The sequence below is a fragment of the Stigmatopora argus genome, chromosome 10 (assembly GCF_051989625.1).
Source record: "Stigmatopora argus isolate UIUO_Sarg chromosome 10, RoL_Sarg_1.0, whole genome shotgun sequence".
NCBI lineage: Eukaryota > Metazoa > Chordata > Actinopteri > Syngnathiformes > Syngnathidae > Stigmatopora > Stigmatopora argus.
In genome coordinates, this window is record NC_135396.1 from 2,955,342 (window position 1) to 2,981,630 (window position 26,289).

The 26,289-nt window shown below is 41.9% G+C and overlaps 2 protein-coding genes across 6 annotated transcripts; both read right to left on the reverse strand.

Moving 5' to 3' along the window:
• Positions 1–529: 529 nt before the first annotated feature.
• Positions 530–8,302, reverse strand: gdpd4a (glycerophosphodiester phosphodiesterase domain containing 4a). Of its 4 annotated transcripts, XM_077612286.1 has the most exons (14): positions 8,131–8,302; positions 7,953–8,056; positions 7,200–7,293; positions 6,409–6,507; positions 6,244–6,337; positions 5,156–5,301; positions 4,991–5,073; positions 3,837–3,987; positions 3,520–3,738; positions 2,472–2,629; positions 2,261–2,408; positions 1,165–1,247; positions 981–1,060; positions 530–729 (listed from the first exon to the last, which is right to left on the reverse strand). In XM_077612286.1, the coding sequence occupies exons 5-14, from the start codon at positions 6,323–6,325 to the stop codon at positions 623–625; spliced, it is 1,257 nt and encodes a 418-aa protein (XP_077468412.1). In that variant the 5' UTR covers positions 6,326–6,337; positions 6,409–6,507; positions 7,200–7,293; positions 7,953–8,056; positions 8,131–8,302; the 3' UTR covers positions 530–622. The 4 variants fall into 4 exon arrangements, with proteins under 4 accessions (XP_077468412.1, XP_077468411.1, XP_077468410.1 ...); XM_077612285.1 differs by lacking the exons at positions 7,200–7,293; positions 7,953–8,056; positions 8,131–8,302 and adding exons at positions 831–895; positions 6,571–6,613; XM_077612284.1 differs by lacking the exons at positions 7,200–7,293; positions 7,953–8,056; positions 8,131–8,302 and adding exons at positions 806–895; positions 6,571–6,613.
• A 2,702-nt stretch (positions 8,303–11,004) lies between these two features.
• On the reverse strand, positions 11,005–26,089 carry pak1 (p21 protein (Cdc42/Rac)-activated kinase 1). 2 transcript variants are annotated; one of them, XM_077611761.1, is made up of 16 exons: positions 25,920–26,089; positions 19,899–20,100; positions 18,741–18,835; positions 18,344–18,418; positions 17,707–17,779; positions 17,589–17,626; positions 17,405–17,518; positions 15,909–16,167; positions 14,885–14,948; positions 14,759–14,807; positions 13,880–13,992; positions 13,690–13,807; positions 13,524–13,623; positions 12,579–12,775; positions 12,354–12,491; positions 11,005–11,911 (listed from the first exon to the last, which is right to left on the reverse strand). In XM_077611761.1, the coding sequence occupies exons 2-16, from the start codon at positions 20,089–20,091 to the stop codon at positions 11,825–11,827; spliced, it is 1,713 nt and encodes a 570-aa protein (XP_077467887.1). In that variant the 5' UTR covers positions 20,092–20,100; positions 25,920–26,089; the 3' UTR covers positions 11,005–11,824. The 2 variants fall into 2 exon arrangements, with proteins under 2 accessions (XP_077467887.1, XP_077467888.1); XM_077611762.1 differs by lacking the exon at positions 25,920–26,089 and adding an exon at positions 20,938–21,000.
• Positions 26,090–26,289: the final 200 nt, after the last annotated feature.

The following is a 26,289-nucleotide window of genomic DNA, read 5'->3' on the forward strand; positions in this document are numbered from 1 at the left end:
AAATAAAACAAACCTCACCTTGCTTCTAGTATTTCTACGTTTCAACAACAATGCATATTGTAGGAACAATTTAACTTAATGATCCTACTTTTAGACGACAAAAAGTAATTTATGACTAAATCTTTACAATAATCGTGTCCCTATTTGGCAACGTTAACCACGGGGACAAAAATATTTAAAAAAGGATGACAAAATACATTCAGAGCAAGACTTTGGCTAAACTCATTTGGCACAGAGACGGAGAATTTCATCCTCGACGTGAGAAATACATTCATTTTGCGGATGAATAGAAACTAATAGCAAGTACCTTGTACAGCCGTTTAACCACACACTAAAACAAGGATGTCCCCCAAAACGATCAGGTTTTTAAAATACATTTTTAAGTACTATAACGTGTAGAAAGTAAGGCGCTAAAATTGGAGTAGCAACCCATTAAAACCTGAAAATTCAAGGGCAATACTACTTCCACTTGAAATTTCAATCTAACATTTTCTACAGTGTAAAAACACGAAGACCTTTTGACAGAAAATTCCAATCAGCATGCTGACTATTTAATTTTTTTTTTTGCAATACATGTCACCCGGCTCTACGTCTGCAACAAAAACGTGTAGAAAGTCAAGCACTAAAAGTGTCCAAACCGGATGACGTCTTGGTCTCGGCGGATGTCGTCAACGACGGCGGGGATACGAGGGTCCGTCGGTGCGTCGCTGGACCAGACGTTGCTCATTTCTAGACCAAAAAAAAGAACAAGGCGAACGTTAGGAAAGAATGCGCGACGTCTTTTTGTCTTGGAAATGCTTTGTACATGCGGGGTTTGAAAGGTGGGAGACCAAAGGGAGGGAGACGAGAGATGCATCGGAAGGACTCCGGCGAAGGCGGGTCCCTCCGGAGGAATCTGACGCACAACACACACGTGACGCGTTGACTAGGACTTCCCTAAAACGGCAGCCATTTTGTTAGCGGATGTCGATTTGCCGTACCCGTTCGAAACTTGCTGTACGGTCTGTTCTGGCGAGTCTGCCGACCGCCTGACAGGAATGGAAGTCCCCTCTCTCGCCACCTGTGGGTTGGAGGGATTTACGATCATCGGGCCGCCATTGACGGTGGGAGACGTTCGATCCATTTTGACCGAGAGGGGCCAATGACATCAAAATACACACGCACCAATGGAAAATGAAAATGCAGATGGTGAGGACGGCGGAGACGGCGTTAGTTAGAATCCACATCAGGTTGTATTCCTCGGGTGTCTGAAAAAAAGACAATTTGATTAGATTAGGGGGAGAAACACCGTTTCTCTATTTCTGGGTTTGTTTTCTTTAATGGCTTTGTACTAGTCCCACTTCGAGGCAACAAGGCAACTTGATGACCCCGAAAAAGTACAGACGCTCCCCTACTTACGAACATTTGAGTTACGAACAACGGTACATACGAACATGTCTGCAAATTGCGTTTATGTCGAAAAATGTTCGTAAGTTCGATTTTGTATTTTTTTCCGAGTAGTGCTTCTTTCCGCCGCTAATACCGACGCCTGGCGCTATGAGAGCTCATCTCACCCAGCATCTACCTTCTTCTGCCCAGTTCGTTGCAGTGCGGAAGTGCCTGAACGTATCTCCAGTGCGCAAAGAACCTTTTTCATTTTTATCATTAAATATCTTGTGCATCCATTATTCAATATGGTTGGTGAAAAGCGAAAGGCAATCGTCATTAGATAGCTTCTTTCGGCCAGTTTCTAGTAAATCTCTCTCTCTAATGTATGTATACAGTACTGTATGTATTCTCTCCATTTTATTGTTTAATGTTTTTTTCAGTACAAACCAATGCGTGTTACTTATACAAGCCTTAAACATACAAATACACTTATATAAACCTTCAATATACTTATATAGGCCTTAAACATAAATTATAATACAAAATATAGCACTGAGCAACTTACGAACAAATTCAACTTATGAACAATCGCTCGGAACCTAACTCGTTCGTAAGTAGGGGAGCGTCTGTATACCGTATTTATTAGAGTATAACGCGCAAAATTTTAGTCACGAATTATGGGTGCGTGTTATACTCGCTAAATACCGTATATAAGCATTTTTTTTTGCCTCAGAGTTTAGGTTTTCACTTTTTTCTTACTACACAAAATATTCATCCCTGTATGTATGTATGTATCATTTGAAATTACGAGTCTCGACCAATCGGGAGTCGGCATGCAATTTCAACTTCTGACGTGCTCTATTTAAAGTAAACGAATGAAAAGAGTGTTCACCATAAGGAAGAGGGGCTTGCGGACGTTGGCCAGGACGTGCACGGCGTTGGTGGTGACCGTGTGGGCGCCGGCGCACCACGCCAGCGCGTAGAGCCAGGGCTGATTGATCACGAACAGGTTGGTGCTGATATTAGCCAAGGCGTACTTCCTGCGGACGGTTGGACATCACACGCTCAGACGGCCGGAGACATGCGGCTTGACGTGGCGTTACCTGATCTGCGCTTCCGACATCCTGCTGTAGTGGAGATTGAGGGTGCCGATGCCCTCGTCCTTCAGCGCCGCCACGGATAGGCGTTCCGCGGACGTCAGCCGCAGCCCGGCGTCGGCGGCGCGGGCCACATGCCTGTCTTCGGACGGCAGCCACAGAACCTGAGAAAAGACCGCGTTTTCACGAAAGCGCTTATGGCACAGGTGTCAAAGTGTCAGCTCGGGGGCCAAATCTGGCCCGCCGCATCATTTTGTGCGGCCCGAGAAGTTAAATCATGAGTGCCGACTTTCTGTTTTAGGATCAAATTCATATGATTATAGATGTAAATTACATTTCCTGATTTTCCACTTGTTAAAAACAATCATTGCAATTTTTTCATCCATTTTGTAAGATCTAAAAATAAATATATCGATATTTTCCGTTTTCCACCTTAATATTGAACATCATTAAAAATATATATTTTGTTTCCATTTGAAATGAAAAACATGATTAAAAGAAAATTTCCATTACTAAGAAAAAAAAGGTCAAATAAACATTGCTTTAGATCTATAAAAAACTGCCTATTTAGGGCACAGGTGTCAAAGTGGCGGCCCGGGGGCCAAATCTGGCCCGCCGCATCATTTTTTGTGGCCCAGGAAAGTAAATCATGACTGCCGACTTTCTGTTTTAGGATCAAATTAAAATGAAGAGTATAGATGTATATTAAATTTCCTGATTTTCCCCCTTTTAAATCAATAATTGTCATTTTTAATCCATTTTTCTGTGTTTTAGTTCAAAAATCATTTTGTAAAATCTAAAAATATATAAAAAGTGAAAATAAACATTGTTTTAGATCTATAAAAAACGGAATATTCAGGGCTTTTAATCCAGTTCTTTTAATCCATTTATAAAAAAAATCTAAATATTATATCTAAAATGGTCCGGCCCACATGAAATGGAGTTGACGTTAATGCGGCCTGCGAACCAACCCGAGTTTGACACCCCTGGCTTATGGCCTGGAACACGTAGATTTGAATCCGACTGGCGCCAACAGAATGGAAAAGATTCCTACCTGAGAAGCGTTGATGTGGGACAGAACCACCTCCAGGGTGACGTTGACGTACGAGCGGTGGTAAGGATGTTCCGGGGGCGGCTGGCGCAGGTCGAAGATGACGAGTCGCCCGCTCGGCGACGCCAGCCGCAGAAAGTCGGCCAGCGAGGGGACCGACTGGTTCCCGGCCCGCCGCCGCTCCGCCTCGCTCAGTGAGGACGCTCCGGAAAAGGGGCCTCTCTGGAAGTCGCACAAAGTCGGTGGGCGAGTGACCCCCAAAGTCGACGGACATCTCGCCGGTTCGTTCCCAAAGGGAAGGGAGGATCTTACAGACTTACGGATAGGAACCACTGGCCGGCGTTGAGCCGCCGCAGTTCGGCCCAAGTGAACGCGGAGGCCAATTGGTGCGCCCGCTCGGGGAAAACGTCGGCCACGTTGGTGGTTCTCCGCAGGGTGGGGTCGTGCATCAGGAAGGGAACACCGTCGTAACTGCCCAGGAGAAGAGGGAAAAAAAAAAGTTACGTCGCCTGATGTATTTTTGGTTTTCAACTTTTTTTTAAAAATGCTCATTTTCCTTCTTTCATTTTCTTAAATATTTTGGCAAACTCGTTTTCAATTTGAAAATCAATTTATTTCATGCTTTTTGAATAACTCTTTGGCTCCCATTGAAAAGGGTGGACGTCCAAACCATTTGAAGTGGGAGGCCTAGCAGCCACCCTTCCGCTTCAAAAGATTTGGACGTCTATAAGTGATAAACACGTTTAAATTCACAGCTGAATGATGATTGGACGTCTCCCAATGGCAGTGAAAAAAGGAAATGTCAAATTCCGATTTTGTCTCCTACAGTTGGATGGCGCTTATCAATAGTCTTCTTTTAAATCCCCTTTTCACAGTCTACGGCACAAGTGTCAAAGTGGCGGCCTGGGGGCCAAATCTGGCCCGCCGCATCATTTTGTGTGGCCCGGGAAAGTAAATCATGAGTGCCGACTTTCTGTTTTAGGATCAAATTAAAATGGAGTATAGATGTATATTTTATTTCCTTATTTTCCCCCTTTTAAAACAATAATTGTCATTTTTTAATCCTTTTTTTCTGTGTTTTTAGTTCAAAAATCATTTTGTAAAATCTAAAACTATATCAAAAAAGCTAAAATAAACATTGTTTTAGATCTATCAAAAACTGAATATTCAGGACTTAAAAAAAAAATCTAAATATTATATCTAAAATGATCCGGCCCGCATGAAATCAAGTTGACGTTAATGTGGCCCGCGAACCAACCCGAGTTTGACACCCTTGGACTCTCACTAGAGTTTTGTTCAGTCGAGGCTAACGGGATTAGCGGCACGCTAATCGCACTTTGACACGCAAGCGCTCGTCAAACATCACCGGCCATTCCCTTAAATTGGTGACGATAGAATCCGTCCAATCAATTTTCCCACCAATTGCCGCCCGCCCCTCCATCAACGGCAGCCAATTGAAGCGAATCCTCCTCACCTGATGGACACGTCGGTCTCCAGTCCGTCTCCCCCGGCCTCCACGGCCTTCTCAAAGGACATGATTGTGTTCTCCGGAGCCAGCTGACGGCGCCCCAAAAAATAAAAACAAGAACTGGCGTCAGCCGGCGTGACTCTTTTGACATTTGCGTTCGGGGAGTCTCACCGTGGGCGCCCCGCGGTGTCCGAAGAGCATCGGCGCCGCCCCCAGCGTTCCGGCGTCTTTGATGCACGGCGAGTACATCCCCAGAGGAACCAAGTAGAGGAAGAACAATCCGGACAAGTAGACGGCCAGAATAGACACCCGACATGCTGATGACCCCCAAAAAAAGGATGCAATATTGTTAACGTTGACGTTTTGGGCAAAAATGGGATGTTGTAAGTATCAATTGTTTGAGTGATGTGTCCAAATATATGAATGATATTGATGGGTCAAGATATGAACCTTGTTGAATGTGTCAAGTGGGTGAAACAGGAGGTTTTTGGTAAAAAAAAAAAAAAAAAAAAAAAAATGGCCCATTTCTGGTTAAAATTTGAAAATGTATGAAATGTTTTTGTGTGGCTCAAATGTCACGTGAAACCAAATTAATTTGTGTTGTTGAAGGAGTCGGTGGGAATTTTGGGTGGGGGCAAAATCGCTTCATTATTGGTCAAAAATATTATATATCTTTTGAGAGTATTTGGGGGGTAGATGATGCAATATATGAAAGAAAAAACTGTGATGACATTAAAGGTGTTCAGATTTAATATGTTGAAATATTTCAATAGGCAAAGATGTGAATATTGAATGTGTCAATATGATTGAGTTATTTTTAATTAAACATATATGCAATTAAGTGTGATGCAAATCTCACATGAAACCGAATGAATGAAAAAGGTGTCCAATCTTGCCCCAAAATGACAAATTAGTGAATATGTTCAAATGCAACATGAATTGGAAATGCATCTGGTCAGTTTTTTCCCACAAAAAAGTGAAAATTGGTGAACGTGTTCAAAGACAATTTGTGAATCAAGTGCAAGATGCATTGGGAATAGCATCAATGTGTCCATAGGAAGTTTTTGTTCAAAACTGCAAAAGTAAAAATTGTTAACAATGTTCAAATGCGAATCAAACACAACATGAATTGAAATGACAGGTATGCATTAATACTTAATAATTTTTGCCTTTAAAAATGCTAAATTTCCAGTCAAAAATGGGAAAACAAACTGGACTTGAACACACCAGGAGTTGGAATGACATTTGACGCTTCTTACCTCTCTTGCTCGTGCGACAAAAGTGCAAAGCCACGGGCCAGGTAATGACCAGCATGACAAAGACGGCAGCCACGTGGAGCATCGGCACCGTGACCTGACGGCGCACGGGAGACGGCCAATCAGACGCCGGCCCAAACCTCTGGCCAAAAATGCGCCCGACCCGACCTGAAGCGAAAGCAGCACCGTGGCCCACTCTTTCCTCCACAGGTTGGACAGGGCGGCCGTGGACGCCACGCAGAAGACCAGCGTCAGCGCCACGCCGATCTGCGGCAAATTGGGCGCCAGTTAACTCTCGCCTGGTTGATAAATCCAAATCTTTTCAAGCACCTTGTGGCTCCAGTGAAGGTACAAACGTTGGCCCTCGGACAGAAGACACACAGCCAGCACCTGAGGAGCATGAGCTAACTAGCGTTAGCGTTCACGAGTATGCCACGTTGGAACGTACGGGAGGGATAAAAACAACTGGATATTGTGTTAGATCAGGGCTCGGGAACCTTTTTGACGAAGAGAACCACAAACGATTCATATTTTCCAATGTTATTCCTTGTGAGCCATACTACGAATTTAAAAGTCAAAATACATACATGTAAACAAGTGCCTTTTCAATTTTTTTTTGTAATTTCACCACTTTTAAAGTGAAAAAAAAACTGAATATTTTTTAAAAGATTCTCATGCTGTTGCGTAACAATGAGAGGATGCATTCCAGAAGAGTCTACTGCAAAAAAAATGAAGATTAAAGCAGTTCTAAATGTAATATCTCAGTTCTGTCAACAGCGATTTCCATATTTTAGCACACAGGTTGGCAAAGAGCCAGATGCACCCATCAAAAGAGCCACATGTGGCTCCCGAGCCATAGGTTCCCTACCCCTGTGTTAGATAGTTAGACCGATTACGGCTCAATAAGTTCCTCTTTAACTTTGTGAAGACGACAAGTGCTATAAAGGTATTGTGCTTACCAGCAAGAGCGCAATGTAGGTGAAGATGGCGACGGCCACCACCAGGATAAACAGCGACCAGGGGAACCAGAAGCCCAATCTGACAAAGTTGAACCTAAGAACAGAAGAACGGCAATTAGCAATTATTGTCGGCGACTATTTTTTGTCAATGTGCTCAGTGTGCTTTCAATCTGCCGTGAATCAAAATACGGAGATGCTAACGGCTAACCTTCCTCAGTTTGAATAAACTTTGGATTTATCATCGTGTAGCCTAATGATGCCTGATCACCTCGTCTAGTTGCTAAAAAAGTTGTTGTAATGTGTGAAGTTGATGATTTGTATATCAGTGTTCCACATTATGCACTTTTTTCACTGAGTCTAGTTATTTTTGGGAAAAAAAGAGGCTCTTTTTTTTTAAAGAATGGATTTATATCAATCAAAACGAATACGGGATGAATAAAGCTAACTAATCTAACAATTTATAACAGCACTTGTTTTAGAGAGGAAAAAAGTCAACCAGGATCACTTTTTAAAATTTAAATTACTACCCTTTTTTTTTCCATTGTCAGAACTATTATTTAACTAAACACTTCAACAAGAATCTTACACTATTAATCAAATATTTTTGAAGGAACTACTCCTTCATTTGTATTCATTTTTACTCAAAACAACTGTCTTTTAATCATTTAAATTGTGAAGGTCATTCCAAAAAGTGCCATTTTTTATGTTTAATTATACAATTATTGTTCACATCTGCTCTAGTCCACGACTCACCTGTCAAAGTCATCGTAGTCGTTTTGAGCCTCCACCCAGAAATAGAGGAAGACCAAAGTGAAGAAGAAGGTGAGGATCAGGAGGACGAACGTGGCCGACTCCACCTGCCCAAGACCACGTCAAGATATGGGTCGGGGGGGACTAGTGACGAACGACGGCGTCGGACGACCCGGCTCACTTTGCTGCAGCAGCACTCTCCGTGCTGCGCTCGAGCTCGTTGATATCGTCGCCATTGGCAACCGTAGAGGCCGGCCAGGCAGGAGACGAAGGGCTGGTGTTCGTACCGCTGCAGCAGCTGCCGCCGCACCACCTTGAACTTCCCCAGCTTCGGACGGGCGCCGGGCCGACCTCGCGGTCACCGCGATATTCGCCTGAAAAAAAAGATGACGTAGCACGTTGGAATTTGACCAAAATGGATGAGAGTCCAACTGTTTTATTTTAGCGTCAACATTCCACCGCTAAAAAACATCAGTTGCAAGAAAAGAAAATAAATAGTGGCAAATGTTGAGTGGGGAAAATGGGGGTTAAGTGGCAAAACAAAAAAAACAAAAATAGGCGAGGATTTAGAAGACAGCAAAATTCAGTCAAAAAAAATTCAGTGGCTAGAATTGGGTGGGACAAATAATTGGAGGGAAATAAATTCAAATGCAAAGAATATCAGTTGCAAAAATTTGGCTGCAAAAAAAAAAGTGGCATTTTTCTAGAAAAAAAGATGGGGGGGGATTAATTAGTGCTAAAAAAAAAATCTGTCTGAAATAATTCACCCACCAAAATTCAGTCGCCAAAAAGAATCAGTTGCACAAATTTGGCAGCAAAAAAATTGCATCCAAATAATACTATCTATCCTACAATAATATCCGAATAATAAGAAAAAAATAAGGGTTAAAAGGGGTTAGCGTGTGTAGACACAAGCAGGAGACGGCACGCATAAAACAATGCTCCTCTGTGTCAGTACATGCCTGCAGAAGAGTACTTTTGCACCATGTAGGCGTTTTAAATATGACAAATACGACAGCAATTAACTTCCAAATGATTCCAGACTATATTTTGGACACAGCTTCACTGAGAGAAAAAAAACTTACCAATAAAACGAGTTCCTAATTAGTCCTTTCTCAGCAGCATGGCCTCACCCACTATAAAAATAAAGAATAAAAAAGAAGTCACACCCAGAATGAGTGGCAGATTTTGATCCGATGTACATTCTATCTTCTTGTCACCCTGTGACCGTTCTGTCAATCTGTCAACATGTGCTAGCATGTGCGGCACGCGAAAACGCTAGCCGGTTCATCCTCTTTTTTTTTTTTAGGAATTATGCTCCTTAACTTCCGGAAAAAAATACCTTAATATATGAAGAGTACTCAAACAGTTCCATAGTGCAGAACTGGAGCAGAACCCTGTGCTACAGTGTGACAAATACTTGTGAAATGGTCGTTAACAGAGCTCTCGTGTGAGGAAAATCAAGTGACTGTAAATATAAGAATGAATCCGCTAATGACATTTAAGCAGGATTTTCATAAGCTCCTTACAAAATCAAAGAAGAGACCAATGGACTTTCTCCAAAATGGGTTCCAGAAATTAGAGCCTTTGGCGTATTTGGAGACAGGACAGGTTTTTGCTAGCGCCAACGTGGACCAAGGGCGAGTTCTTTTGAGGGCACATGAGAGCCCTCGCCAAAAAAGAAAATTCATTATATTCCAAGTTGTCTGTTCCGTGGAGGAGTTTGCAGAGAGCCATTACCGAGCTCTAGCGTCAGTGAAGTGGCACTGCATCTAAATTGAAATGGGGTGATTTTTGTATACAAACAAATAACACATTGTTTATGATCAGAAGGCCAGGAAAATTAAGTGTTAGGTTCTTCAATTCGGTCAACGTTAGTTGTGTGCTAAAATGGCATTGGAAAAAAGGCCTAGGTTTAATTTAAGCGTGTATTTGATAAACATAAATAATAACAGATAATATGTGTATTTGTACGTTGAGGAATGCATAAGTGTTAGGGGGCAAAATTAGCCAGGACCGCCCATTTACAGAATTAAAGATAAATAAACATAGTACTTAAATAGTCAAGATGCGGCAGGACCAGTTATTCAAGTGAAGCATTTTAAAACAATAATACCCGTATTTCTCAAAATGCATGACATTGACGTGGACATTTTTGAAGAGGAATGAAAAAGCTGCTAATTCAAGCAGAGGTGCTAGCTATTTAGCATTAGGAGTTAAACAAGGACGCGTAAAAAACAAACAAACAAAAAAACAATTCAAAGACACGACACGAGCCAGAATTTAAAAAATAACACTAATACAAGACTTTCTTTACCTGCAAGCGTGCCTTGACGAGCTCCAGCGTGACGCCGCATTAGTGTCGTGCTTTTTCGCGTGGATGCTGCGTTTCGAATGAAGAGAGCTGTCGCGTGCGCCGGAGAGAGACAGAGGCTGGTCCACTCTTGATGACGTCACCTAATTGTTTTTGAGCCACCTTGCGGGCGAGCTGGCTGGCCAGGACGTGTCACGTGGTCAAGTTCAGTTGCCATGCATTCATGCTTACATAAAGCCAAAGTATGAGCACTGTTGTCATGGTAACCGCCTGGCCAGCTTGATGACGTTTTATGTCAATGATGACGATAGATGTCCAAACCCATTTCAAATGAAATGGGCTGGCACTAAGTTATGTTTGAATGGCATTGAGGGCGATGGCATTCCAATCCGGTTTGACCAAAAATGTATTTGACATTTTGCATATTGCAAAATAAAATGCTTAATAAAAGAGAATATTGGCACTTACATGTCTCAGGATATTTTATATATTTGTTTACATTTTATTTACCTATTAAAATATATATATAATAAATATATCCATATAAAACAAAACATTTTGAAACAAATATTCAATGATTCTCTCTGGTCATGTTTGCATATATATATATATATATATATATATATATATATATATATATATATATATATATATATATATATATATATAAAAGAAAAAAAGCATGTAAAAACGTGTTCATTATATTTGATGGTGAATCACGAAGGCAGAAACGACACACAGTTGACTCATCGCAGTTTATTCTTTCGTACACCAGCATCAGTCGCCAAATCTGTCGTACCAAGAAATAATAATTAAAAAAATCTCAAGAAAAACATGCATGTCCGCATCATTGCGAGTAGGCAGGTTGCATGATGGGTAATGACCAGCTTTTTCAACCGGTTAAGTAAGATGTACAAAGCTTTTTTAAGCCTTACTGTGTCCTTTGTTTTGGAAGCCACGCCATATTAAAAGGGCGGTCTTTCCTCATGCAAATGAGCCACTGTTGGCCCCACCCCTTTTTACAGCATGTCTGACGAAATTGTACCGCAGCATTTTGTTACCCGTTGATAAGGCAGTTTACTTTTTTGTTGTTTTGATAGCTTTGTTCATTGCACTCGAGTTTGACCAATCGGTTTGATCGCCCGACCGCCGCTAGCCCCTCCCAGTCCAAACGGATTAGACATCTATCGACGTCAATGGCTGGAATCGGCTCATGATATATGGCTCGTGCTCTAGTCATTATTATTCATATACTCATCTTTAACTCACATTGCCAACTGACCGATTTCACGGGGCGCTAAGCTAACCTGCGTCAATGCTACAATCGCTTGATATCCCAGCAAAATCATTTCTGTTTCTTACATGTTAAGATTTTAAAAAATAATCAAATAAAAACAGGTGCACATTCTGAAAGCAGACAAAGAAAATACAGGCAAACGCACGTAGAAAACAGCGAATCCAGTCTTTTTTGCGCTCTGTGGATGACACCGATTGGAGCCCGCCTCCTTCTTCCAGAGTTCAGTTTGTGTGTGTGTGTGTGGGTGTGGAAGGGGGGCGCCCCCTAGCGGTTGTTTTTGGCGGCCTCCTTAGCAGCTATGATGAGCGGCGTGAGGCTGGAGAGCGGTTTGGCCATTTTCAGGAATTGGTGCTGAAAAATGACAAGGACACAAAATAAGTGCTTCCCTCAAGCAAAACATGGAAAGTGAGTCAAACGCAACAGGAAGTTACCCAGAAATGCAATATTAATGTGCCTGAAACAAAGAGGAAGGGACCGAGACGTATAAAAATGAATAAGAAGTGACTCAAATTTGCACCAAAATAAATAGAAAGCAACCCAGAATGGCGCCTAAATCAAAAAGAGACCAGAAGTGATAGGAAATCAAGCCGGAAGGTCCCAAAAAGTAACCAAAAATGATCAGAAAGTGACCCAGAAGTTCCCCAAAACTTACTTATAACCAAGTAACTCACAAGCCATAAAATCAACAGGAAGTGATGCAGAAATGCTCCAACATGAGCCGGAAGTGACCCAAAATCACTTTTCAAGCGACCTCACAGACAAAAAAAGAAAAATAATATCTGGTCGTGGTTACCTGCAACAGTTCTTTAGCCGAGCCTCTCTTTTCCACGTCCATCTCAAGACATCGGTTGAGGAAGTCCCTGAAGGTGGACGACAGTTTCTCAGGGTTCTGCAGCTCCGGCGTCCCATTGGTGGCGATCAAATAGAGCGCCTGAAACGAGACAAGGTTGTTTTTTGTTGTTTTTTTCCCCCTCGGAATTCCGTCGCCTTGGAAGGCTGCCCGACGAGCGGCGCTGACCCTGAGTGGGTTTTCGTTGAGGTAAGGCGGCTCGCCTTCCACCATCTCGATGGCCATGATGCCCAGGGACCAGATGTCCACTTTGGGGCCGTACGCTTTGCGGGTCACCACCTCAGGCGCCATCCAGTAGGGCGTGCCCACCATGGTGCTGCGTTTGCTCTGCTCCGGCGTGATTTGAGCGCAGAAGCCAAAGTCGGCTGTGGAAAAAAATAAATAAACAAACCGTTTGTTTCTTTTCTAAAAGGAACTGTAGAAAGAATGACTTTTTGTTCAATGCAATTCCAGAACTGGAAAGAATAGTAGCACCCTCTACTGGTCCAAATGGGGAACAACAGCCCGGGCTCTTGAAAAGTGTTCTATTATTAGATTAGACAGAAGTTTATTTTTTCTCTTTGTTTAAACCAATACTTACTGTAGGCCTTTTGTTATGTAATGTCCCAAAATGAATTGGAAGTGACCGGAAATATACAGGAAGTGACCCCATGATAACCCCGCCCCCTGAAATGCCATTTTCTAGTAAATAATAGTTTTTTTGTTTTGTTTTTTTTAACCGACCAATCGTTTAGTAGCAATATCCATCCATTCATTCATTTTATCCTCACAGGGGTCGCGGGGGGTGCTGGAGCCTATCCCAACCAACTATGTGCAGTAGTTGTGGGACACCCCTAGCGGCCGGTTAATCAATCACACTTGCACTCATTTTGATGGAAAATTTTGTGTTCAACTAGCTAGCCTAGCATGCATGATTTTAGCATGTGTGAGGAAACTGGAGTACCCGGACAAAACCCACACAAGCCCGGGGTAGAACATGCAAACTCCACACAGTGAAGACCGACCTCAGATGGAACGAAATTTAAAAAAACAAAAATTAACGGCACACGTTAGCTGCCCGTTAGCAGACTGGCGCTAACGCGTGCCGATTAATAAATGAATAATAAAACTGACTTAGCTTGACGGATCCGTCCATGCCGAGCAGGATGTTGTCACTCTTGATGTCTCTGTGGATGACTTGGCTGCAGTGGAGGAACTCCAGCGCTTGCAGACACTAGGGGGCGACAGCGAGCGTCAGCCCAGCGCCACGGGCGAGAGAGCGGGGCCCGGCTTTGCTCACCTCTCGGCAAACGGCGGCGATCTGCGCTTCGTCCATGCAGGTTTCCGTCACCACGTCGGTCAGGGAGCCGCCGGCCAGGTACTCCATCACCACCCACAGCTCGTCGCCCACCAGGTAACTGCGGCGAAGTCGGGCACGGCGGCGTAAAAGACGTGCCGTGGGCGGAGCCCGGTAAAAGAGAGTGCGCTACCTGTCCAGGTAGTTGACGATGTTGGGGTTCTTGTTTTCCCTCATGACCAGGATCTCGTTGATGATGAGTTCTTTCTTGGGTTGCTGCTGCAGGTTCATCTGCTTGATGGCCACCTGGCGGACAAACAAATATTAGCATTTTGTCTTTGACAATTGAATACAGTGGTACGTACCTCTACATGCGAGCAGCTCTACCTACGAGATGCTCGAGATACTAGGAAAATTTCGAGCAAATAATGCGCTCTAGATACGAGAACAATTTCCAGATGCGAGAAAGCCAGGTGGCCATGACATGAGAGGCTGTTTATCTTTTTTTGCCGCATCTCTTTCGTGTATAACGGATATCTACGAGCACTGAACGGTTTCTTTCGCTTACACATGGACCAGAAAACACACAACGCGCATGCACGGGCTAAAAGAGGGCTTTCTGGGTAATGAAGTATACTCGTGCACACAACACTGATAACCAATGGCACCCTTTCTCAGAATAAAACTTCATCACCCACAAACAATACGTGGGTAGGCTGTTATTCCTTCCTTAGCCTGTTAGCTCCCGTTAACGGAGCGATCGCTCATTCAAGACTACTTCTCGTTGGCAAGTGCGTTATCCTATTGTAAGGACATTTGTGTGCATCATTTTGGGAATATTTTGAAGGGAATATAAAAGCAAACAGCCCATCGATAGCGAACGTTAGGGTGGAGGCGTGGCAAACAGCTAACCCGGCCAGAACGAAGGTTAAAAAAAACCTTAGAATTCAGTTTTGTGTAAAGTTACATTAAACGTATGTTTGAGTGTGTCTGTATATATTAATCCAAGTTAATTTAAATTTGTTCGTTCCGTTAAGAGTGCGTTGTTATCGTGGAAAGAATCGTAACTGACCTCTTGTCCGGTGGCGACATCGATAGCCGTGTAAACCGTCCCGGATGCGCTGATGGGAAACACAAAAAACATCTTTTAACCATTCAGGATGACTTTTTTTTACCCCCCAGTTTTCCTGCCACTCACCCTTGTCCGATCTTCTCAAAGCGAGTGTATTTCTTCTTGGGGTCGCCGACGCTTACGATGGTCCCTGCGTGACACACACGTCGGTCTAATTAATACGATGAATTACGATGTGACGCAGCCGATATTGAATTAGGAGGAGAGAACAGCCATGACGTCCGGCGTCCAAAAGGGTGGAGCCGGGGCATTCGGCAGCATGCGGACCGGCACGTCAGGACCAGTGAGAGAGAGAGGATAACCAACAGAAGGAACAAAAAATAAAAATAAAAATAATTTTATAAAAACTGGAAACAGGAGAATAGAAAGAGGAATGCAGAATAGCACTGAAATACAAACCGAAATATGAAAAGAATAGAAAAAAATGCTGCTAAAAAGAATGAATTATATAAAAATATATACATTGAATTGTACCATTGGAATAAAAGAATAATAAAAATATTTTTAAATAATAATAATATAATAATAATGATAATAATGATGATAATAATAATGATAATAATAATGATAATATAATAATAATGATAATAATAATAATAATAATAATAATAATAATAATGATAATGATAATAATAATAATAATAATAATGATAATAATAATAATGATAATAATAATGATAATAATAATGATAATAATAATAATGATTATAATAATAATTATAATAATAATGATGATAATAATTATGATAATAATAATAATGATAATAATAATAAAAGTAGAATTAACAGAATTGAAAGAGAATAAGTTGAGCAGATCAAGAGGGCACAAAACCTGGAAGAACATCCAATCAGACGAGAGGATTGGACAAAGAGGGCGGGGACACTGCTGACTGGATACCGCTTCTGTCAATTAAACTGACAGGCAATATCCTCATCTTACCAGCAGAGGGCGGCGTGAGCACATCTGGATGGGCGCGTGCAGTTCAGGAAAACATGGTCAAACGCACGCCAACATTCGTTTTGACGCGATTCAAAATATAATAATCACTTTTAATATTTGGCGGACGTTTTAAGAAGCCGCCAAACTTACTGAGCTTCTCCAGGATCTCCTCGTCTGACATCTTCTTCTTGCGTCCTTTGTCCTGAGGGCGGGGCAAGGAGGCCCCGGCGGCGTCGACGGCGTCCGCGGGGGGGACGCCGGGTGGGGTGACGGCGCTTGCCGCCGAGGCCGAGGGGGGCGGCGAGGAGGTGGCGGTCGCCGCGGAGGAGGTGGGCGCCACGATGGGGGAGGTGGCAGCGTCTTTGGTGGGTGGAGGGGGGAGGGGCTCGATTACCGAGCGGGTGTAGATCTGGGAAAAAAGATCCATTTTTATTTATTCCCATAATATTGACACTTTTGGCTCAATTAAAACATGATGTTGAATGCTAAAATACATTTAACATGTAAAAAATAAGAGGAAAAAAAGGAGGAATATTTACTATTATTGTGCTTTGGTTTTGTTTTAATTAAAGAGATTATTTATTTACCGCTTTTTACTGCATTCCAAATTAAAAATAACAATTTTTATGCAAAATTTGTTTTAAAAAACTACAATTGTACATTTAAATGGGTGAAAAATCGGATAGAAATGCTACTATTTTGGTTATTCTGTGGTTGTTTTTGTATCGTCTTTGTTTGGTGCGTCTTGTTTTTGGTGTCCTTTTGTTTTTTAATAAAAAATAGAAATAAATGAATTAAAAAAAAAAAAAAAAAAAAAAAGAATATTAACAGTCCTTAAAAGCATATTTACTATAGAAAGGCTCAGGACCAATTGGACAATTTTCAGGCCGACATATGCCTTGACCGATTCCTCCGATATAAAAATGTCTCTCCACTAATGAAATAAATGAGTGTTTGTGCGTCCAAATGTGCGTGTTTGCTCGCGTGTTTCATGGGCGCCGAGTCCCAAACAAGAGTGACAATCAGGTCAAGTTCCCACAATGTAAATCATGGCTGAAACTTTGCCTAAAAGCTCCAATGTGTGTGTGTGTGTGTGTGTGTGTATGTGTATGTTTGTATCAAGTCCAATAAAGTCATCACCATGGAGAAGCTGGAGGGCGCCAAAGCAGCAGCCTGTCAACCGACGACACGTTTCAGCCAAACCAGCGGCCATTTGGAGAGAGACATTGTCTAATGGGGCGTCATTTGTGTATTTGTGTGTGTGTGTGTGTGTGTGTTTGGAATTTTTGCACAGGCGTCTTCACTTTAATGCATTTATTTTTGCTTGGGTGTGTTTGTTTGTTTTTGCACGCTGGTGTGTGTTTGGAGCAGATTGTGTGGATGGAGCTTTGTTGTTTTTGGCAGGCTGTGATGTTGTTGTTGTTGTGGACACTTTTTGGGGTTATTTAAAAAAAAATTAAAAAAAAAATAGATACATATTTGCAATTTATAAAGAAAAATCATTAATGTATGTTTATGAGTTTTTATGACAGAAATTGTCATCTCATTTTAAAAATAGTGTTTTTTTTGTTTGTTTTTTTGCATATTGTTGCACGCCCACGTCGTGTCAAATTTCCCGTTTTGTGCGACCGCGCTCGTCCTCTTACCGACTTGGTGTGCTCCGGCCGGGGAGCGATGACGGGCGGCGGCTCGGCTTCGTCCTCGTCCTCGTCTTCCGACACGGTGGAGATGGCGGGCGTCTCTGAGACGCTCTTGGAGACCTGAGACAAACGCGGGACGGACGCTCGTTAGTTAGTCCATCGATCGACAGACAAATCCATGTTTTCTTACCGCTGCGGTGGACGAGGCGAAGGCGTCCGCACTTTTGTCTGCGGGGAAAAATGCAAAAAGGTCACGCCAGGCCACAAAACGCGGTGCCTGCCAAGTGCGTTCGTGCGTGCGTGCGTACCTGTGAAGCTCATGTACTTCTGACTGTTGCTGGTCTCCTTGGAGTCGTAGAACTTAAGAACGTCCAGCACGGCCTGGAAAAACAACGCTGGGTTTGGTTGCTAGGTGTGGTTACAACGGGACGGATGCTTGAATACCCAGCATGCCTTGCAAAGGGGTTTTATTAAGATTAAGCGTGATTAACGAGAAGACGCAATTTCTGGAGAGATGCTGGAGCGTGTGTTGTGACGATTGGGGTTCGCGTTGTGAAGGTTTGTTTGCATTGTGACTGTTGGGGTTCGCTTTGTGATGGTTGGGGTTCGCGTTGTGGCGGTTTGGGTTTGCGTGTTGACGATTGGGGTTCGCATTGGGACAGTTGGGGTTCGCGTTGTGAAGGTTTGTTTGCGTTGTGACAGTTGGGGTTCGCGTTGTGGTGGTTTGGGTTCACGTTGTGGCGATTTAGGTCCGTGCTGTGCCTATTTACATTTTTTCTTTTTGTTTTGTAAAATGTTTGGAATAAACGTTTGGCTTTTTCTAGCAATTAGCAATGGTGCATTTCTTTGGTTTAGCAAAGCGTTTAGCCTGACACTTGTGCTAGCGCAGTGGGCCGTCACAGTAGATAGCCCATTTGGGTAGGCATGCGACTAAAGTGTGAGTACCTGAGGATTCTTCTTCTGCTCCAGTTTGGTGATGTTGGAGGTCTGCAGGAGGCGGGCCCACTGCTCGGGCATTCCCTAGGCACACACACACACACACACAAAGATCTGGGAATGGGTGGCGCCGACTGGCCGTGGCAGCGGGTCATCACATCCAAGTTGGTTGGCACTTGGCTTCCTTTCTGCTCCAACAATTGAGTTGGAGTGACTTGACGCCAAAACACACACGCAGTGGCTAAAAGAGCTCAGTGAGGCGGATCGAGATTCTAACTAAACAAGGCCTCTTTGTCTGATGGGATTATCCAAAGAAAAGAAAAAAAAAAAAGCGAAAAACTTCAATGGCGTGAGACCAACACGCATTAGCACACACACACACACACACACACACACACACACTTACGGTAAATTCCCCGGTGACGGCGTCAAATCCGACGTGGATGGTGTGTTCAAAATCCGACGGCAGAGAAATCTCGGGACGCTCTTTCTTCTTGTAAGCTGAAAGACAAATGGCGTCACGCTAACAAGAAACAAGCGATAAAAAGTATCAACTTTTTCTACTTCAGTTTGTTTTGCTCGTCATTCCTTTTGACAATCCAAAAAAAATCTGGATGTTTGCCCAAAAATGTACGGATTCTTGCCAAGAATGACCCAAAGACGAACAGAAGGGGACCCAAAATCAACAGGAAGTGACTTGCAAGCAACAGGAAGTGATGTCAAAATGGCCCAAAATAAGCGGGACATGACCAATGAACATGTCATGCATCTGAAAGGCCCTAAAAGCAACAGGAAATGACTCAAAATGAACATGGAGGGCCCCCAGAATGCCCTAAAATTTACAGGAAGAGACACAAAAATCAACAGGAAGTGACACGTAAGTATAGTAAAGGAACTAGGCCAGGGGTGTCAGACTCGGGTTGGTTCGCGGGCCGCTTTAACGTCAACTTGATTTCACGTGGGCCGGACCATTTTAGATATATATATATATATTTTTTTTATAAATGGATTAAAAGAACTGGATTAAAAGCCCTGAATATTCCATTTTTATAGATCTAAAACAATGTTTATTTTAGCTTTTTTTATATATATTTTTAGATTTTACAAAATGATTTTTGAACTAAAAAGACAGAAAAAATGGATTAAAAATGACAATAATTGATTTAAAAGGGGGAAAATCAGGAAATTCAATATACATCTACACTCTTCATTTGAATTTGATCCTAAAACAGAAAGTCAGCACTCATGATTGACTTTCCCGGGCCACACAAAATGATGTCGCGGGCCAGATTTGGCCCCCGGGCCGCCACTTTGACACCTGTGAACTAGGCAGTGGCCCAAAATGAACGGAAGCCTACCATCAACAAAAAATAGACGTCCAATTCATTTAAACCGGGAGGATCGGCCGTCAACGCTCGATTTTCCGTGCCATTGATGACACTAGGCGTCCAATAACTTTGGACTGAGAACGTCCATCCAGTCAAAAGGAATTGAACGTCGAGTGTCATCAATGGCAGTCAAGGGGTTAACATAAAATAAAAAAACAATAAATAAAATAACTCACTTTTGTCACCGCCACCCGTCAAAATGAAGCGAATAGATCGGTCTTTTTTCTTTTTGTCCTCCGGGTTGGGGGGTAAAGGTTTGGAGCCATGATTGACAGGGGCGGGGTCTTTGCTGCAGGAGCCAATCAAGGTGCTGGTGTTCCTCATGGGCGGGGCCGGCGGCTTGTCCTCCACCTCCCCGTTGTCGCACATCTTCTAACGCTGAGAAGAAAAAAAAATAACACAGCGACCAATCAGACGTGAAGAACCTGGACAATAAATGGGCTTTTCCAGACTAATAAACTATTTTTGGTCATTAAAAAAAATCCATTTTATGATTTATGTAGACTAAAATACAAAGATTTGGCCTATGATCAGTCAAAATACTGCAATGTTGTGTCAATTATAATATATGATTCCATACAACCGTTGGACTTAAAGATAACGACGGAATTATAATGAAACTTGCAATATATGTTTATAATATGAACCAGAAGGGATGATTCAATTTTGGGGTCAGAGGTCAGTATAGTGACTTTATGATTACTGAACAAATTTGACTTCAATTTGCAAGAAAGGTTGGTATGAAAGGTTCTTTTTATAGATTGTTATGAATTTAAAAAAAATGATACATGATTAAAATGTTAATAAAAAAACAATTTTGCCAATTTCAAATGGATGGAATGGATAAGTTCCCCAGTAACACAACAGTATATACAATTAATTCTTCATTTTAATGGCTAATGCGTCCAATCCATTTTGACTTGAAGATCTGGCATCATTTGGATTCATAATACGTACACACATTTTTGGAACTAAAGTCATTTTTAAACCAAGTACATTCCTATTGAAGTAAAATCCAGTCATTTATAAAATGAAATAAAAGCCAAATGATGACTAAATAAAGCAAATTACGGCATTGTTTGAAAAGCAAAAAGTCCTTTTTTTCCTCCCCAAATTCATTTGAACAGAAATTCTTGAAGTCAAAGCAAAAGCCTAAAATAACCACCAAAAAGCTTCTGAACAGACTTTTCAAAATAAAAGAGAAGATGATCTCACCTGAGAGCAAGCGCAACCACAAGGGAGACCAAGCGGAGACAGAATGGCGTACCCAAACCTCACACGTCTTTTTTACTCAAGCAGCGTGTGATGTCACTGGGTAAGTCACATGACTGCCAAATACACACACACACACACACACACATAAACACACACATATACACACAAAGTGCCATGTGCTGTGAAAGGACAACATGACAGTTGTGTGTGTCCCAGACAACAAACTCATGGACTCAATGTTTACTGAAGCAAAAGCAAGACGTCATTTTTATTCATTATAAAAGATCATCTGCTTTCATGAGAGACTACGGAAAAACATGAAAATAGACTTATTAAATAGACATTATTTTTAAATTAAGTTGAAAACATTTAAATGAGGGAAAAGGCAAATATGTTTTTTCCTTTTTTAATATTATTTTTTCAAAAACTAAAAATGGAAAAAATTAACTTAGTTTCAATTAAAAATTCATTTCAAATAAAATAGCATTATTGTTTTATCAATTTAAAAACATTTTTTTCAATTAATGTATTAATCACTTAGCTTACCCTTTTATATTTATTAAAACACAAAGTTTCATACCAGTTTTTCATGTTAATATAAAAACTAATAACTACAAATTTAACGATGAAAAAACAACATAATATTTATATTCCAATACAAAAAAATTAAAGTTTCAAATCAAATGAGAAAAAATGCAAACAGTTACAAGCCTAAAAAAAATTAAATAAATTAAACAAAAGATTTGGAGAATTTTATGTCAACTGCCAACACAATCACTCAACTATCAAAATAGTTATCAATTTATTTGATCATTAACTAGTTGCCGATTAATCCACTTTAAATTAAAAACACAGAATTTTCCTGACCCTCAATTTACAAAGTCCCCAAAAAGCAGGTGCATTTTGTTTGACCGCTATCCGACATCCAAACGTTTACTATTTGAAAGGAAGTCAGCCACTCTTTGTCCTGAATACACACACACACACACACGAACACACACACACGAACACACACACACAGTATAAAGACACACAATGCACTGTAATTGACGCTATGATTTTATGACAACTGTACTTTGAAATGAAGTCTCACCACGATTTGGCATGCTCAAAGTTCAAAGGTTAAAAAACCCACACACTGTTGTAGTGTTTCACCTAAAAGTTCACCTGAGCGCCGTCATGGCCGCACAGTCGTCATATTGTCTTTTTGGAGGAAACGCCACACGATACCGCCACCGCCAGAGCACCTGAGGGCTACGGCGGAAATCGGACACCCCGTCGACACCTCCCTGCTAGCTTTAGTGCGGGTGTGTTGTGTGTGTGTTGTGTGTTGTTGTCTGATACGGGGGAAGACCGCACCTTCTTGTTCTTCGATACAAAGCTACGGTTGTTTTCCGAAAGTCCGACATGAAACATGGCAAAGAGCCAAAACATATATACAAAATATGATAAGAAGCAAAGAGCCGCATACGGCTCGAGAGCCCCTGCTCAAGTGCCTGAAAATTTTGGACGTGCACCTCAGTTTCAATAAAGTTAGAATTTGTCAGGATGTAGCCTAATGACATCCTGTTGCAATAAAGTTGATAATCTGTGGATCAGTGGTCCACATAATGCCATTTTTGATTGAGTTTAGTGGGGTTTTTTGCTAAATGTAATGTGTAAATAATGTATGCATGCATGTACATCTGTGTATGTATGTATATATGTGCTTATATGTGTATGTGTGTATATATATATATATATATATATATATATATATATATATATATATATATATATATATATATATATATATATATATATATATATATATATATATATAAATAAAAGAAACACGCTTATTTATTTCTATATTTATTCATGTATTTATTTATTAACTTACTTAGTACCTATCTATTTATGTCTAAAATGCCTTTCCTATTTCTGCATCCTCACCCTCTTTCTACTGTGACAACGAAATTTCCCGAATACGGGATGAATAAAGTTATCCAATCCAAACCAATCCAACCATGTTTTAAGAAAAAAAACGACTTTACAGGCAGAATTTTCAAGAAGCAAAAGAAACAGGAAAACAGGAAGTCATCCCGTGAAATGAGCCATGACAGAAAAGTAAGATATAGTGTGGTCACATACAAAGTGTGTGTGTGAGTGTGTGTGTGTGTGTGTGTAGGAGAAGTTCCTGGAAGGCGAGCTCATCATCGGCAAGGATGCGTGACGCCCCGCCCGACAACAATGACGTGTCGCCGGGGGCAACCACAACCGCCGAGTTGGTGAGTACGGTCGTCAAGGCTGTGCCATACAATAAGACAAAAGCGCAAAGGAGTGAAAACCCAAGAACAAAAAAGAAAAGTAGAACACAACAAGACATGATGGTAGCAACTGGTTTTTAAATGCAGGCGGGGCCACAGGGCAGATGGCTAATTGCCTTCCGCTGTGTTGAAAATGAGCAAAAAAGTATGACATGGTCACCCGAATAATAATACGATAAGGTCAGCATTCCAGCGCGTCTGTTTCGTATCAGCTTGGAAATTTGACAGCCGCGCCCAGATCACCCCCAAGTCGACATTACGACGCTGTTCCGAAACGCAAAATGGAGGAGGGCGGCCCTTTCTGGCTTGTTAGCGATCGGGGCGGGCTACTTCCTGGTTCTTCAAGTCCGTCAAAAGGACGGAATATACTTGAATATAATCTCCCTACACGTTGCTGGCCTCCCATTGGCTGTCTAACAAAAACAACTCCATGTTATTATAACAAGGTAACAAAAAATGCATGTATGCTAACGTTAGCTTCCTCCTTATGCATCTCCGCAAATAGAAAACCCTTTTTGAATGCTTGTTCTTCATTTTAACTCATGAATCTATCATTTTATTATGTTTTTGTGTGTTTTTCCACATCTTTCATACAAAATAGGGAGACTAAGCATTTTCAAAGGGTTTAGTTCCTCGTTTTTGAATGATAAAATTGGCATATAAAATGTGTTTCTATTTACAAACTAGTTAATTTTGTAAGTAGAGGCACCGCTGGGCGCCTCCGATTGGATGGAAAACAAACGCGGACAGAAGGCCAACAGCTGTGCACGTGTTCACACCTCGGCGACAAAACAAACGCGCGTGTGAGCTCGCACTGGAGAATTAGCCGCCGCTAAGCTCCCATTACGGCGGGCTAATGCTACATTTCGCCACCTGTGAAACTGCTTTTGTTGTAAGCGTGTGTGTGCGCGTGTGTCTCCATCGCTTAGCTTCAATTCGCGTAAGTACGAACGCTCGGCAACAGTCGGCTAATCGGAAGCCTATGCTAATCGGAAGACTATGCTAATCGTAGCGCGGGCTTTATCGTCCCAAAGAGTTTATTCCGTTAACTTTTTTTTTTTAATGGACATACTCTATAGGGTCTAAGTTTGTGTGTGTGACAGTTCACATAGAGGACGCGTTATGATGCCTCGACGTGGCGTCGAGGTGTGAACGACTCAAATGCCGCCGGCGTTGGCTTTGGTTTGCACGGCTCTCCAGAAAGAAAAAAACAGGAAGTAGGTCAAGATTGCAAAGCTAAAGTCACTTCGGCATCAACAAGATCCAATCAAGAAAACTGTCACTCAAGAAAAGGAAAAATAATCACTGCAAAATATCGATTAACACTCTTTCTTATGGAATAATTCTGAAAATTGACTGGTCGCTACATTTCCTTTTTGCCCAAGCCCCCCAAAAAAACGAACAAAACATTTTCATAAAATCCATTCATCACCTGGGTATAGAAAAAATAACAAAAAGTAGTAAATGAAGTATCATCATAAATCTTATGTCACCAGTACATTAATGTTATTAATGTAAACAACTTGTAAAAAGATGCATAACAGCCACTAGAGGGCCCTCTACCTATCAAGCAAGGGTTGTAATAAAGCACCATACAAAAAAAGATTAATAGCGTTAGGTTTAGCAAAACATGTAAATCATAGATATGCCAATCATTTTTTGCCACATAGCTAAGCACTATCAAACTAAATTACAGTTTTCTGCTCCACTCCTGTAGGGGGCAGTGATGAGCATTACAAGACAACTGTTTTTCAGTATATTTTTTAAATCCCGTATTTCCGCAGAAAGCCACAATGGTTACTTGTTTTGACCGGAGGTCCTAAAAGTCATTTTGAATTCTTTTCAGGGAGGAAACGAGGACAAACCTCATCCATGACAGGAGTATTAATAGATGACAACATCAGTGCTGCTTCACTGAACACACTTACAAATGCTACAAAAGCCTGAGGAGCAACACGCCGATACCAAACGTCAACGTAGGGCTGATCAGAAAATAGCAATACTACAAATAAATCTTGTTTTGGACCCTTTCTCAACGTATATACACCTTCCAATCATTGGCTGCCATTGACAGCGATAGGCGTCTGATCCAGTTCAGCTAGGAGTCAAAAACGGATTTGACGTCTATCGCCGTCAATGGAAATGACTGTTAAAAAAACAGTAAGTCTTAAGATATTGTTCTTAATTCATCAATCAAGGATGCACTACACTTGCTGACTGGCACTTTGCCATTGACATCAATAGTGGGAATGCACAAGAGGGTGTAGCGTAAAACCAACTTGAATCCAGATTGGATCCTGTTTGTTTTCCAACTGGTTTACAGCAACAATTCCATTTTACAGCCTTTCTGGGGCGTCTGTGGTAGCTAGTAAAAGTTCGGCGTTTTCTCGGGACACTTGGTCATCTTTGAATTCATTCATTGATTGAAGCCAACTCGACCGCAGCACCACAATTAAAAGCCAACGCGACCGCAACACTTGGTGTTCCCGTTTTGAAATGGAACATGCACACCACTGACATCGCTTGCCTCGTGTGAAAATAAGAATTTGGGGAAGAAAAATGAATGAAATGGGTTCCAATTGGTGTTCCTCACCCTGACTGAGGTTCGCCACACCTCGCCTCGTTCGAACACTGAGCACAAGTTGAATGAAAAAGTGTAGAAATGAAACTCACCTTTCGTCTGCTAGCTTGTCCAAATTCAACGGGAGACAAGGTGGATACAACACCGGGCCACGCCGCTCGAAGTGGCCGCTAAAGTGTCTCGTCCGCCGGGCTGCTAAGTGGGCTGCTTTAGTCCTACTCCCCCAAGCCGAGCCGCCTCTCCCGGCCTATTGTTAGCTAACCACCCGGGGAGCCTCCCCAGCGAAGGAAGCCCCGCCCCAGTGGTGTTAAAGCGGCCACGCCATTGGTCAGCACCTCCTCTCCCTCGCTGCTGATTGGCTTCCGGGGGTGTTACTTCAACACCACGAGGTTTCCACAAAATCACAAGGAGGGAGCACAGGTGGTGCGTTCATGGAGACCTGGGAATTAAGAGAGGCAGCAT